The 14,868-nt window shown below is 33.3% G+C and overlaps 1 protein-coding gene across 13 annotated transcripts in view; it reads left to right on the top strand.

Moving 5' to 3' along the window:
* Positions 1–14,868, top strand: part of LOC124366144 — a 113,190-nt gene that overhangs the window by 67,593 nt on the left and 30,729 nt on the right. For 11 of the 13 annotated variants that reach the window (XM_046822467.1, XM_046822464.1, XM_046822463.1 and 8 more), the window contains one exon: positions 10,823–11,215. The exons of 1 other annotated variant lie outside the window; for it this stretch is intronic. In XM_046822467.1, coding sequence (XP_046678423.1) covers positions 10,823–11,215 — 393 coding nt within the window. The remainder of the gene's footprint in view (positions 1–10,822; positions 11,216–14,868) is intronic. One more of the 13 variants, XM_046822468.1, reaches the window with a different exon arrangement.

Raw genomic sequence — 14,868 nt, 5'->3', positions numbered from 1 at the left:
TTTATATCAGAAAGATTTATTTTGGTTTCTGGTTTTATGGGTCCAATGTTTAATTATGCAAATTTATTAAGAAGTGATTTTTAATTCTAACTCTAATGCAAATACACAATTAAAATACTTAAATCTTTTTCTGCTTAGTTAAGGTCATGCAATCAATTTTGAGTTTGGAAAGTATTGTTATACATTTAATTCATAGATCTTTATCATAACTTCCCTAAATAGAGAAAAGTTGAAAATATTTGTTATCACTACACCTGAAATTACAGGCATTTAAAGTAAAATTTAGGCAATTTGGCAATCAGGCCCCTATAAAAATATGTGAATGAGTTATAGGCTCTAACTCTATGTTTTTTATTAATTTATGAATTAAGGAAATTATATTTTATTTTTAGGTTTGTTTAGCACACAGTATCAGAGAAATTAGTGTTTCAGATCAGCAATATTTCTGTTTGATATATATAATTGGAATATTTACCTCAAAGAATCGACTCGATTTCCCTAACAACCCCCGCATCTCGATGATAGGTTCACTTACCAGGAACACCACATTTTGAGTGGATGATATCCCATGCTGAGTAATATTGTGCCGAACAAAGGGATGATGTCTCTGTCCCAGTCGTTCCACCCAGGTTTCTGGTCTAATTATTAGCAAATGATGTTGTTGTGAGTTAGAGGAAATAAAAATAAATTCTACTCTTAATAGAAAGGGAAACTTACTTTAGTAGCTAATTTGTTCTGACAATAATTTCATTGCATACAATGGGATTAGAAAATTCTCTAGACAACTTTAGAAACTCCTTTAGCACTAACAACAGCAGAAATAACTGAAAAGATTGTAGTTTAGAACTGGGGTGATGTTATTTAACTATATGCAAATATAACTGATTTTTAAGGGCATTAATTTGTAGTGGGTGTTTGCTTTGTGTTTTGAGTTTTAAAAAGCGAAATAATAAATGTTTTTCTTTGGAAGTTTATAAGTACGATGAAACACTGCGTCTTTATATAAAATAGTTTGCTTTTTGGACCACACAAACAATTCGTTTCCTAATAAGACTTTGGACCACAACAAAGGACTTAGTAGCTAAACACAGATGTTTTAAAATTCAGTAATTGCTTTATTGGTTGTTTTCTGAGTTAAAGTCTTCTTTTCGTTTAATACTACTCTTTTTATAAAAGAAATATGTCAGCAAAGTTTTCTCTTTGTTTTTCAAGATGCACAGAAAAATACGGAATTATCCAGAGGAAGCTGTAAATTCCGCCATCCAAGCTGTCGAGAATGGAAGTTCACTTAGGGCAGCTGCCAGAATGTTTAATATTCCTGAATCTACTCTCCGGACCAGGTACCACGGACGTGAGCCGGAAACAACAAAGAAGAATCCTCTAGGAATGTCCATTCCGACAGTTCAAGAGGAGGAGATGATCGCTGAGAGGGTGATGACAATGATGCAAGACGGCTTCCCCATCTCCAGGAAACAATTACTGGCCATAGCATCCGACACATTGCGTGGAACAAGTGCCAAAAGAAGTTCCAAGAAAGTTTACGTACCTAATATGAAGTGGCTACCTGGTTTTCTGCGGAGGCACTCGGAAATATCAGAAAAATTGGCACAAGACCCTATAATTGAATCAGAACTCATGAAGTGGTTTTATAACATTATAAACTAAAACTATATTGTATATCTTAGCAGTGCATTAACTTAAAATCTATTTCAAACATTTTAAAATTACGGTTCAATCTGGCTTTAACCAAAATGAACAACAGTATTTAATGAAATAAAGTTGTTGTACTTCTATATGTCTTAACATGGTTCATATATAACACCCACTATCGACATGGCAACATTAAATCCTATATTATCACAAGTTAACCTTGGGCAGCTATATATGTAATGTAACAAATGCCAAACGTAGTATTCAGGGAACTTTAAATAAGTATAATATATGCTTATTAGTATTAAATATAAGATGTTTCAAAGCTTACTCAACTCTTTCTCCGGAATATTACCACTTTAGGTGATGGGGAATGTATTAAACTGAGTATAATTTATTCTAATATGTTAAAATTTCTGAGCCTTAGCAGGATGTAAATCACCCAGATATTTTTAACACTTTTAAGAGTTTTTGGAGTTGTGTTAAAAATCCCTGTAGAATTTTCAGTGGCCATGTTTCCTCCGGTACACAGATTTTGCAAGTGTAATCTCCTCTAGACTATGGCCATAGCAGCTATATTTCATACAGAAGAACAACTATTCTCATGAAAATAGTTTGTAACACTAGATTAATTGAAGTTTTTAATCAAATTTTAACCATTATTCCAAAATCACATCTTGATTTTTTACTTAAAATTGGTTTAAAAAGTAGTTACCTGTTTCTTAAAATATACTAGTAAATACGTTGTAAAAGTTAGCCTCTGTAGGTTGCTTTGGCGTAATAACCAAATAACATTGTGGCATTTTTTTTTCTCTTAGGACAAGAAGCTTATAAATTGCTCTTAGTCCTGTAAGAACCTTTGCGCTGCTTCCGGAGTGACAGGATATTCAGGATGGGTAAGGTTAGGGAGTAGGGGCCGCCTCCTATGGAGATCCATGAGGAAGAATTAGGGCACTACATCTCAAAGTCATGGCTCCCCAGAAGAAGGGAACAGCTCTAAACCAGCCTCTCCAGTCATAGTAGGCAGGGGGTGGCACACCTTTGTTAAGGCTAGCAAGAACCTCTGAGGTTAGGGAACAAACCCCACCAACTCCAACAGTCATCTCCCACAGTAGACTAGGTCTATCGAATCGCCTTGAACCCCAGAATCTTAACATTTGCGGTTAATGATGTGCCGCTCCTGGACATCCATAAGGTTGCCCAGATTTAATTGACACATCGGTTTTTGCTGTGCCCAATAGTGGGTTCAACTGGAAGGTATAAACCAGCCAGAAGTGATTCCTGCTGTGTAAACATTATGGCATACAACTAACAACACCAGCAACACACCAAAAGAAAGCCATTCCACTGCTACGTGCAGATTACCTCCTATAATGAAAACATTTCCTTGGCATCACAAAGAACCTGTAAAAACTCTGCCTGGTTATTTCAAGTAGTTAACATAATATTGAAATAAGTGTTATAAAATGAAGTTCACACACGCAGTCTCCAGATGGAGACTGTGCAGGATCCTTAGGTTCTGAGAAGAAAACAACCAGACCCTTAGATACTAAATCCATAGTCGTTAAATTGTTATGATACATTAGAAACCAATATCGCTTCATATAAAAACCACTTATAAGATTGGCGTTACAAAAATATTCAAGACTTGCATTGTTGTTCATCTGTTAAAAATTTCAAAGTCATCAATAATGACATTATTGTAAATCCTCAATAATCTGACATCTTTGGGGAATGTAAAAGCCAAAGAAAGATTGTAAACAAACGTTGTACAAAAATAATAATCAAGAGATTTTAGACAAACAAAATGAAAATGTGTGGCCTGCCCGTGATCTGGCTTTTTTCACTATGTGCTTTGTTAACCCTTTGAACGCCGATATAAATTTAGTAATTGTTTAGATTACGCTCATTTAAGGTGAAAAAATAAAAATGAAAATTCCTTAAGGCTAATTTTTTTATTCATTCCTAATTACTAATAGTCACACAAAAAAAATAATTTTACAATAATGTAATACTTGCATTAAAATAATCACATTTTTCATAATAATGGAATATTTCAATCAAAATCAAATTTAGGTTACAGAGTAATCAAATGCATGTGATGAAAAATATGAATACTATGTACAAGGATAAGAAAACAAATAAAGTGTAATATGCTGATCTTGATTAGTTTTATAAGTTCTGATAATAATAGATTTAGGCAGTTGTACGTTAAACTTCAAAACAAAAATCGGGATGAAGCCATGGGGTCTCGGGACATGACGTGCAGCCATAATTACACAACAGAAAAGAAACAATAAAAACTTTATTATAACACCTAAAACGTGGTAACAATAACTTTTTACAACTGTTTGTATAAGGAATGACAACGCAAGAACACTTCCCAAAGGCACAATGCGTGCTCCACTGACAGTCGGTAATGGCGGATAGTATCGTCATCGGCGTACAGACGGGAGTGGGAGATCAGCTGCCAGCAACAAAACAATTTACTGTTTACCTACTGCGGCCAACTGACAGCTGCAACTGGATTATTTGGTGAAGCCAGTACATTACTTTGTATTGTGGCTTATGTATTGAACTTATAAACTTAAAAAACAGTAATAAAATAAATTTTTATCGATCGGCGGATTATTTCGTCTTTGGCGTTATAAGACCAAACAACATCGTGGATTATTCCGTCTAAGGCTTGCTAAGGGTTAAAAAATGTGTACTGTGTGTAGAAAAACAATGTAAAATTATAAAGAAAATTAATAAAATATAACGATCTAGTCTGAAATCAAATGAAAAAAAACATTGTTGCCTAATGAATTATTTAAAGTTAGACTTACTATAGAGATTATTTTGTTTTGTGTTTTCAGCTTGTGTAGCATTTCTTTGAGCAGTTAACAAGTGTTTGTTTTTTACACCAAGAAGGCCTCCACCCCGGTGTCCACGCAAAGGTAAACACTGCCTTCTACAAAGTAGCTGTCAGTACCCAAGAAGTTTCCAATATCTAGTTTGCTGTTAGCATGATATGCAGTCAACTCATGATTAACAATCTTCTTGTATATGTTGCCAATCAGAGTACTTGGCTCTCACACCTTTGTTTCCCAGCTTCACTAGGTGCAAAAGCAACACAATACTTGCAAATCCTTCCAATCCGCTATTAAACTTTTTAAGACACAAGCCATTCTCTTGATTTTAATCAGTTATGCTGGAACTTTAGGTTCCTTTTGCCCAATTCTGAACTTGGAAAAGCAAATTGATTATCAGGCATCCACACCTCTGTTAAAATTTTCCTTCTATCTTCATCAGTATCTTCAAAGTTTTTCTTACTGCCACAATATCTTTATTAATTCTTCGCATTATTCTATTACTATTCTAAATGGCGTTCAAAAAGTATTATGAAGGCGCTATAGTCATTTACCGTTTCAGATAAAACAATGGAACTTAGCACACCAATATGGCACCTAAAAATCTACTTTATGCAGTAATTTTTAACACAGGATAAATTGTTTCGTAACTTTTAGATCATCTTGGATCTTATAGCTTGGAAGATAGCAAGTTCCACCCATGGTCAACTATTTTTTAACGAGCATGGCTAGACTTGTATAACAAGTATAAATTTACTTGTACATTTTTAAAAACGTAGGGAAAAAAGTGTATTAATGTAGAGAAAATCATTTTGTTATTTTTAGTCCATTTTATAAATTTAAATTTATGATTGTTTTAACGGTGTAACCCTACATTTCACAGCAGATAATATATATCCTAACATTTCCTCCTATTACATCTTGAATCTTTTGTACTCAAGAAGACCAAGTTTTCTTGTGACTGCAAAACCGGTTTAGTGGCTTAAAAATCCTGTATTTTCTGACTCTACAATCCAAATAAATAATAATATAAACATTGCAATACTTAATTTTGCAACAAATTATCTTGAAATATTTTACAAAAAGACCTTAACACTAAGAGTTAATTAATTTGATTGAATTATTAGCTATAAATCAAAAATATTTACGAAGTGATACCTCATTTTAAACGTCTTTTAAACATAAACCATTTATCTGTGTCTAATATTGTTTGTGTAAGTGCTCCAAATTCTTACCACATTTCATTAAAGCCTGGCTATTTACTATTCACATGCACATTCTTTACCAACACACATAACACCTCATGTCAGTGTTATTTAGTTGAATGTCTTTTGTAAAAATGTTGTGCTGGAATATATTTTCAGCAACCAAATATTATAATACAATCAGTAACATTACGTTTCGATATCTGCAATCTGATCTCTTCTTCAGGTAAATGACTAAACTATTGCATAACTACAGTCTAGGTTCAGGTAAAAAAAACTTACCATGCATTGTGACACGCATAGTTCAGGAATCACAACAGCCTTATTGTGTGTCTATTCCATGCACACAATGCTAGAGTTTAAAAAATCCTTCCGTCCATGAGAGCATCAGTACACTTACTTTCTACAATTGCACCAAATTGTTTCTTTTTATGTTAGTGTTAAAGGTTGTGCAATCGATTTTGGGTTGAGTAAAATATTTTTAATAAAATATTCTCAATCCTTCAAGGTATCCTTCCTGAAGACAGAAAAAGAATAACAAAATTTTTGGTCTTTTTATAACTAGGCATAATGGAAAACGTTGGATAATAAGGAGTTCAAATTAACCAAAAGTTATCAAAATCCAGTTCAAAATCTATTAGTAAGAATGGACTTCCCAGTTTATTTGATCTCCGAATGTCAGGCTCGGTTGTTTAAAAATTTTACTTTACATTAATAAATAATTTTTATCGTGTCTATTGGAATAGTTATATCTATAAGGCAAATTATATTCCTATCTACTACTGTTATAATCTATAATCGTAAACAGGACCTCCTGAGCTATGATTATTTGGATTTTATCCTTACTTACTTACTTACTTACTGCCGGGGCATAACAAATCTCAGTCGATTCTTTGCCTCGTCTATGAGCCTCTTCCACGCCACCCTGTCTTCCGCCAGATCCACAGACCCTCCACACCGGGTCACATCTTCGACCACTTGATCGCACCATCTTATCTTTGGCCTACCCAAAGGGCGCCTTCCTGTCGGTACCGCCGCCTGGTAGACCTCTTTTAACCTTGTGCCCTCCTGTCTCCGATGTACATGTCCTAGCCAGCTAATTCTCTTTGCCTTCACCAAAGCCACAATATCAGGATCTTGGTATACATTGCGTAATTCTCTATTTTTTCTTAGGATTTTATCCTTACTATATAAAAAAAGTGCCACCCTGCAGGTTGACATATCTGCATTATAAATACCATCTACATAAAATATATACGGCTTAGGAATAAATATTCCTTTCAGTTTAATCAAAAAAGGTAGATTTAACTGAGGGAGATCTACCATCTCGAAACGTCAAACTAAATATTATGCATTTTTAGTCTAGGCAATTAATTTTTATGACACTGATGGTGTCGTTATATGGTATCATTAAATGGCTATGAAGGTTTGGCATGATACTCACAACACTTCCTAATATTTAAAAACTTATCATCTTGAAACCTTAGAAATAAAAAGCTTAAAAACATACATTTGTTTGTGAAAACGTAAAATTGATTTAGTTACAATCTACCAGAAATTATGTTTAACATATTTTCTTATAACTATAAAATATATATATATATATTTATTTGCATACTTCTAAAGGAGTGGTTATATTTTAGTTTTTCTCATCTTAACCCGCGAGAACTCGCGCTACAAGAAGTTACGCGAGAACTCGCGTTGTTAGACCGAATCTAACATCCTCCAACCAACTAAGAACGGCTTTTTCATGGTCTTCATTTATTGCAATAATTTTAAAGTCATAAAAGAGCAATCTACGAAATATAACTCAAAAGCAAACTGAAAAACAAAAATTACTAAACTCATGGATTTAAACTGGTAGTTACGCGATCACTCGCGCCATTAGATCGCTCCTAACACTGGGCTGACGTGATCACTCGCGCTGTTAGGTTGAAACTAATAACCTGCGAGGAACGTCCGCCCCCCCACCATGACGCCCATCCCCAGTGACTTCTACTGTCTAAACATGATGCAATACGCAGCAGACATACCCATAGAAGCATAAATTAAGGGTTGAGTGTTGTAAGATAACAAATAAAAAAAATGTTATATAACACAAAAAATACGTTAGATTCAATCTAATAGCACGAGTGCTCCTGGGTTAATAGACTTGTAGAATTCTCAGTTCATTCACAACGTTTGTCATGTGTTTTAATCTGTCGTAAATTTTTTTAGATAACGGTGGTACAAACCTTTGGATAGTATACAGTATCATTACGGGAATAATAGTGAACACATGTTTCACATAATTTACAGTCATTTCAAACTGAAGTTATTTAATGTTGGCTAGTCTCAATCGATAGGAAGTTTCAGGATGGCGGCTATTTTTCGGTCTGGGATATCTTACAACATAAATTAGAATTGAGACAACATTTTTAAACAATTTAAAGCTACTGTTATTCTTAATATTTTTTCCATAAAAGTGGTAAAAAGTTTTAAAAGTATAGAAAAAATTCAATCTTTATAATAATTTGAGTTAACAGCATGTGTGAAATCTACCTTTCTTCGAACTAAGTCAGAAGGGAAATTTGACCTCTTATAGTTCTGGCATTAGTTCTGGGTTTTTTCCAGATGTGCTTAAGATTGCTACAGTAATACCTATATTTTAAAAAGGAGACAGGCTTTTAGTAGAAAATTATTGTCCCATTTCTTAACTTCCCGTTTTGTCAAAATGATTATAAAAATTAGTAAAAGTTAGGCGCATTAAATTTTTGAAATGAATAATTTTTTCTAAATTTGAATTTGGTTTTAGAGAGGAAATCAGTAAAGAGCTGGCTTTACAGCATTTTTTAAATATATATATATAATTTCAATAAACATTGAATCGCAAAAAGTACTTGCTCCGCCGGGAGTCGAACCCGGATCTCTCACTTGCCGGGTGAATGTGCTACCATTACACCACAGAGCGCTTACTTTTTCCGATTCAATTATTTTGTATTTGGCCGTATCTGTCACATATGCGTTTAAATTTTGAATAGGAAAAAGTAAGCGCTCTGTGGTGTAATGGTAGCACATTCACCCGGCAAGTGAGAGATCCGGGTTCGACTCCCGGCGGAGCAAGTACTTTTTGCGATTCAATGTTTATTTAAATTAAATAAGGCTATTGCCATTTATACAGTTTAATGTATATATATATATATATATATATATATATATATATATATATATATAATGGTTTGAATAATATTTCTTGTAACAGAGTAGCTGGTTTATTTTTGGATGTGAGTAAAGCCTTTGATACCATTAATCATGGTTTGCTTCAAAATAAGTTTGAATCTGCTGGTTTTTGAGGTGTCCTCTGAATTGGTTTTAAGACAAACTATTCGACAACAATTCTTCAAAATAATCAGTGGCAACAGCTGTTTAGAAAGTCTACATTTTAGTCCCCCAGGGATCAGTTCTTGAGCCTGTATTGTTTTTAATCTTTGTTAATGACTTTTACTCTGGAAACTTCAATGGTAAGGTGACAGCATTTGCTAATGATATGGCATTTTCCTATAGTGCATCAACTGTTGATGAATTATATGACAGAATGCAGGATGACCTAAATAAAATATCAATATCGTTTGCTTGTACTAAATTATCATTGAATGTATCAAAAACGTTGTATATGATTTTTTCTTTGTTCCAGTCCAGTAATTTTGGCACATCCTTAAGAATACATTCAATAATTTGAATGTATTCTTAAGGATGTGGATATTGAGGAGCAGATGGGACAGATAACTAATTCCCAGTACTTGGAGTGGAGATCGAATTGGTCGGCAGGCTGCTTATCACAGAAAACAGGAAGCAATGTTGTTCATGCGAACTAACAGTCAGAGTTTGCGATATTGATGCTAGCACAACCTTAAGTCAATGTTCCATTTGGCTCAGTGTCACATTTTTGAACTCAATGTTCGATGATTAGTTTGAAATAAAATGATCCTGAGGGGGGGACAGGTCCAGTGCATCTCCACCCCATCAGTACGCCCCTGAGTGTCATAATGATCTCTTAAGTGTTAAGGATTAGTGAAATCATGATTTCAATTCATTTATATTGTTATAATGGTTTAACTCATAATCATATCAACTCGTTCAATCTCTTTATTTGTTGTATGTATAATACAGAGTAGAAGGAAGCAGGATTTTTCCTTCACAATTCTTCCATCATCAAAAACAAACTCAAACAAAGAAATTACAGTAGAATACGTCAATAACTAATATTTATTAATTACATTAACTTAATAAACTTAAAAAATTTTGTGGTAATTGAATATTAGATAATATGTCACATTTTACTATTTACATAGTTTCAAGAAAACTAAAAGAATAGATACTTTTATCTATGAAAAAATTTTCATTTTAAAACAAACATCCTGCTCTCCTCAAGTAGATTCTTGGGAAGACTACTGTATACTGAGATGCAAAGATGGTAAGGTCCACCATCAAAAACCCTTTTACCACCAATGTGGTATTAGATGTAGAGAATATGAATATTATTGATTATAGAAATCCTTTTCCTGAACTAATAGCTACATAATAAATGAAAGCTGGTTGTGATAGAAAGGATTCCATGATTAGCTCTTAGCCTATAACACAAGACATACTTAATCTATTTGTTTGTTTCAATTTAATTTGTATTTTGAACACATGTAATTTTTTGTGAAAGGTATTTCCCCAACGAAAAGAATTAATTAGGGCTGTCCCTATTTTGATTCCAATAAAGGTGTTTCTTAAAGAGTGAAAATGAGCAGAGTCTGTCTACCTCATTGGCCAATATTACTACTATGCATGTGTCTGGCTGTTAATTTAAATTGTGATTTTTAACCCTTTCACAACTTTTTTAATTTGACCACCACCAAAAGTATCATAGTTTCTTAAGGAAAAATTAGTGTGTCAGTTTCATAAGAAATTAGATGTGTTCTTATACAAATCAAATTCTGGGTTCCTAGATCGTTATAGGATTAATCTGAAACTTATTACCAGTTAACTATTTACATATTAACAGTTCCATATTTATGATTTAGTTTTATTTTTAGTAGAGTCTTAATTAAAGAAATATATCAGCAAAGATTTCTTTTTTGTTTTTTCAAGATGCCGTTTTATAAACCAAAACTAAAATACACAGAAGAAGCTGTAATTAAGGCCATCAAAGCTGTTGAGAATGGAAGTACATTCAGAGCAGCAAGCAAAAAGTTTAATATTCCTGATTCTACTCTTCGAGACAAGTACTATGGGCGATCTCCGATGGAAACCACTGAAGATTGCCGAACGTCCATTCCAACAGTCGAAAAGGAGAAGATGATCGCTGAAAGGGTAAGAACAATGATGCAAGATGGATTTCCCGTCTCCAGGCAGCAACTGCTGGCTATAGCATGTGACACTTTGAATACACCAAGTACCAAAAGATGTACCAAGGACAATTATGCACCTAATATGAAGTGGATAGCTGGTTTTCTGCAGAGACACCCGGAAATATCGGACCTGGTAAAAGATCTTGCAATAGAATCAGAACTTTTGGGCTGATTTTGTGGCAAAAATTATTAAACTAATGTAAGAATTTTGTGGTAGGAAATTTATTTAGCTCCTTATCCAAATATTTGTGAAATAACTTCAGTTTCATGTTATTGAGATTTGGAGGAAACGGAGCAACATTTTTGTTAACCATATTGTTCTATAGTATATTAACAAGTCTTAAATAGTAGGTACCATTACAACAGCCTAAGAACATTTAGTTACATGCTCATTGTTAAATATTACTTTGTTATAAGTCAACCTTGTGAAACTGTAGATGGAACGTGACTGATGTCGACATTTTTCCTCCAAAAAAATGTTCATAATGCTTATATTATTTATTATTTTTCATTTTTTGGGGGGACTTTTCTTATTTGTGTGCTTTTTGACACACCAATTGCAGTTTGAACAATTCCACACACTTCCTTGCAATCTAAGAAAATCGTGAATTCAGTATTACAGAGTTTACAAAAACCTTTATTTCAAAAATTTTCATACATTTACAGAGTCAGGTGCTTGGAAGCACGTGTGACTTATTTGTATTGTTAGATGGTTTTGCTTTGCTAATCCATATATTTTCAATTGGATTTAGATTAGGGCTTCTCTGGCTGGCTAGGGCAGACGCTTATAATTGCGTTCATGAAACCATGCCTCTACTTGTGTCAGAGTGCATTGTCCTTTTGGAAGGTAAAATGCCCTTATAAATTTTCAGCTGACTGAAGCATAACTTCTTCTGTAAACTTGCTGTAGGCAATACTATTCACCGTACAATAGAGATATCCTATATCTTCAAATGATACAATACTATAACTGCTTCACAACCCCCATCAGCTGTGACAACACAAACTGATAAGAAACCTTTTGTTTTAGTATGATGAACTGCAATCCCCATGTAAAGAGTTCTATATGGCATTCATCTGAAAATATGATGTGCCTGTAAGCTTTTTTTAGGTGCTGTCTGCAACTTATTTTTCATCAATCAAAGCTGGAGTTGTAATAAGTTTGTTTAAAAAGACAGAGAAAAGAGTGCATACTTTATATTTTAGGTTTTTCGTGTATTCAATACACTAGTGTTGATACTAGCATCTTTGTGTTTAATTTTTAGTGAAATGTCACTCATACTTGCATTTTGGTGTTTCCTGCTCTAGTTTAATAGTTTCTGGTCTACGTACAAAGTTAGCCTCATAGGTGGACTGCTCCTAGGCTCATCGAACATTGTACCAGACTGGTAAAGAGGTGTCACAGTGATTTCAAAACCAATTTTAGACGAGTTAAAGCTTTTCCCACTTTTTTATGATATCCTCATTTTATGCACACCCATTACTTGCCACTTCAATGGCAACTTGAGAGCAAAATTGTCAAGATAAGCCTGTACCGCTTCCCCCACCACACTGCCATGAGGAACACATACAGTATAATCAGATTACATAGGACTCTTAATTCATTAGTTATGATTCACCAAAGTTGACCTTGGCTGCTTGAATAGAAAAATCAAAAGAACTTTGAACACCTTCAAGTTGACAGAAATGGGTCTTTAATTGTTATGAATGTGATTAATACGTTCTCAATTTCAAAGATCGTTAAAATTGCTTTTTGCTCTCATAAGGTTTTTGAAAAAAGTATTTTGATTTTCTCTGTCCAATAACAAGATTCTTCTGTGTTTAAATTAGTATTTATGTGTGTAAAAGAATGCTTAGGGCATTTTTTATACATAAAATTAATTGTAATCTAGTAGAAACTATTATGAAGATTTTTTGAATATTTGTCATTGTTCACTGATACAAGAAATCAGTAACACTGCATTTTAGGATATGTAATCTGATCTCTTCTTCAAGTGGATAACTAACCTAACATAAAATACAATTTAGTTCAAGTAAATAAATGATACCAAAGCATTGTGATACACATAAGTCAGGATTGTGAGTCAACTCAATGAATACTATCTTAAAATTTAAAACTGATGTTGTCTATCTTAATACAACAAAACACTAATGTTAAAGCCGCAATAAAAAATACAGGTCACAACAGTTCTGCACTCAAAGAGGTCTGACTGCTGAACAGTGACCAACAGTAAATGGTAATTAATTGTCACAGCATAAACAAGGATGCAGCTAATCAATAAATGGATGCAGGCCTTTTTTACAATTGGCTCACTGGTTGGTTGGTTGGTTACTGTTTATGAACATCTCAAAGCCATTTTGTGACTCTTAAGTAATTTATTTATTAAAAATCTGTGTTCTTTTTCTTTAGGTTTCTTTTTTAGTTCATTTTTCAGTTTTGGCAACCAAAGCGGCCTAATTTTGACTGAAGGATGACTGATTGGTTGGTTGAGTTGCTAATGAAATGTTTGACAAAATTTCCTATTAAAGAGTTGATGTGGTACCGAAATAAAGTATTTAATGAATTGTATAATGTATCTTTTAATAATTTTATATATTCACTGCACTGGGATCTACATCAAATATAAGTTCAAAACTGAACATAATGGGACATAAGCTTCTACACAATTCTATATATTTACTGCTCTGGGATCTATATCAAACATAATTTCAGTAATAAATATAGTAAGACATAATTGTAGTAAGACTTATACAAAATTGTATATATTTACTGCACTAGGATCTACATCAATTATAAGTTCAGTAATGAATATAATAAGACATAAACTTATACGCAATATTTTCTATATAATTGAGAAGTAGAGAACAAAAATACTAAAACAAATCTATATACTCACTTGTAATAAAAAGTATGCATTTATTCAAGTAAAAACACATAATGGGAGTACCAATGTTCGAGGGGTTTAGAACATTGGGCATTGGATCTGATTTAGAGATAGCGTAAGTTCAAATCCTGGTGACCGGAAATTGACCATTGGGTTTTTTATTGGCACCATCAACCTGTACTGTATTGACTCTCCCCCTTATTCTGTTTGATAAGATTCTAGCACATGCCAGTGACCCATGAAGAAGGATGACTAAGGGTTAAGAAGCCTACCCTAAAAAAAACATATTTTAAGAGCCGAAATATTACAAATATTTGCCAGCATATAGCTAAAATTAATAAATGATCACGATTACTAACCATACGCACAACAAATAAAGCTAATCTAAATTTTATGAATCCAACAAGATCAAATTGGTTGATTGTTAATTGAGGAAGATTACTTTGGCTCATTGTTCTTCAATAGCTCTGACTTACAAGAGTTTAACTAAACTAGGGAACTGCTCAAAATCCATCTGGATTTCTGATCCAAAGCAGGCTGTAAGATACCTGGGGCCAAACAATAAAAAATGAATGAATTTTACCATACAACCTACATTTACTTATGAAGTGTCAAACTCATATTATCATTGCTGTAAAATCAGTAAAATATATACCCTATGTTATAACCAATAAATGTTGGTTAGTGGATTGAGAATAACTGCCTGAACAAAACAAGTTTGTTTTAGTAGTTAACTGTTTTAAACTAAAGAAAAATACTCTTTTAAGATTAGTATTGTAACTTGGAAGCCTATGAAGATCAGCCACATAGTCGGATATATAACAAATTTACAAAAAGCACATCTAAAAAGTAAGAGCTTTTAATTGATACCAAATATGTACATAAACTAATAGTTTTAGTA

The sequence above is a fragment of the Homalodisca vitripennis genome, chromosome 7 (assembly GCF_021130785.1).
Source record: "Homalodisca vitripennis isolate AUS2020 chromosome 7, UT_GWSS_2.1, whole genome shotgun sequence".
Classification (NCBI taxonomy): domain Eukaryota; kingdom Metazoa; phylum Arthropoda; class Insecta; order Hemiptera; family Cicadellidae; genus Homalodisca; species Homalodisca vitripennis.
Note: the sequence above shows the minus strand (reverse complement) of the source record. Positions and strands in the feature narration are given on the sequence as shown.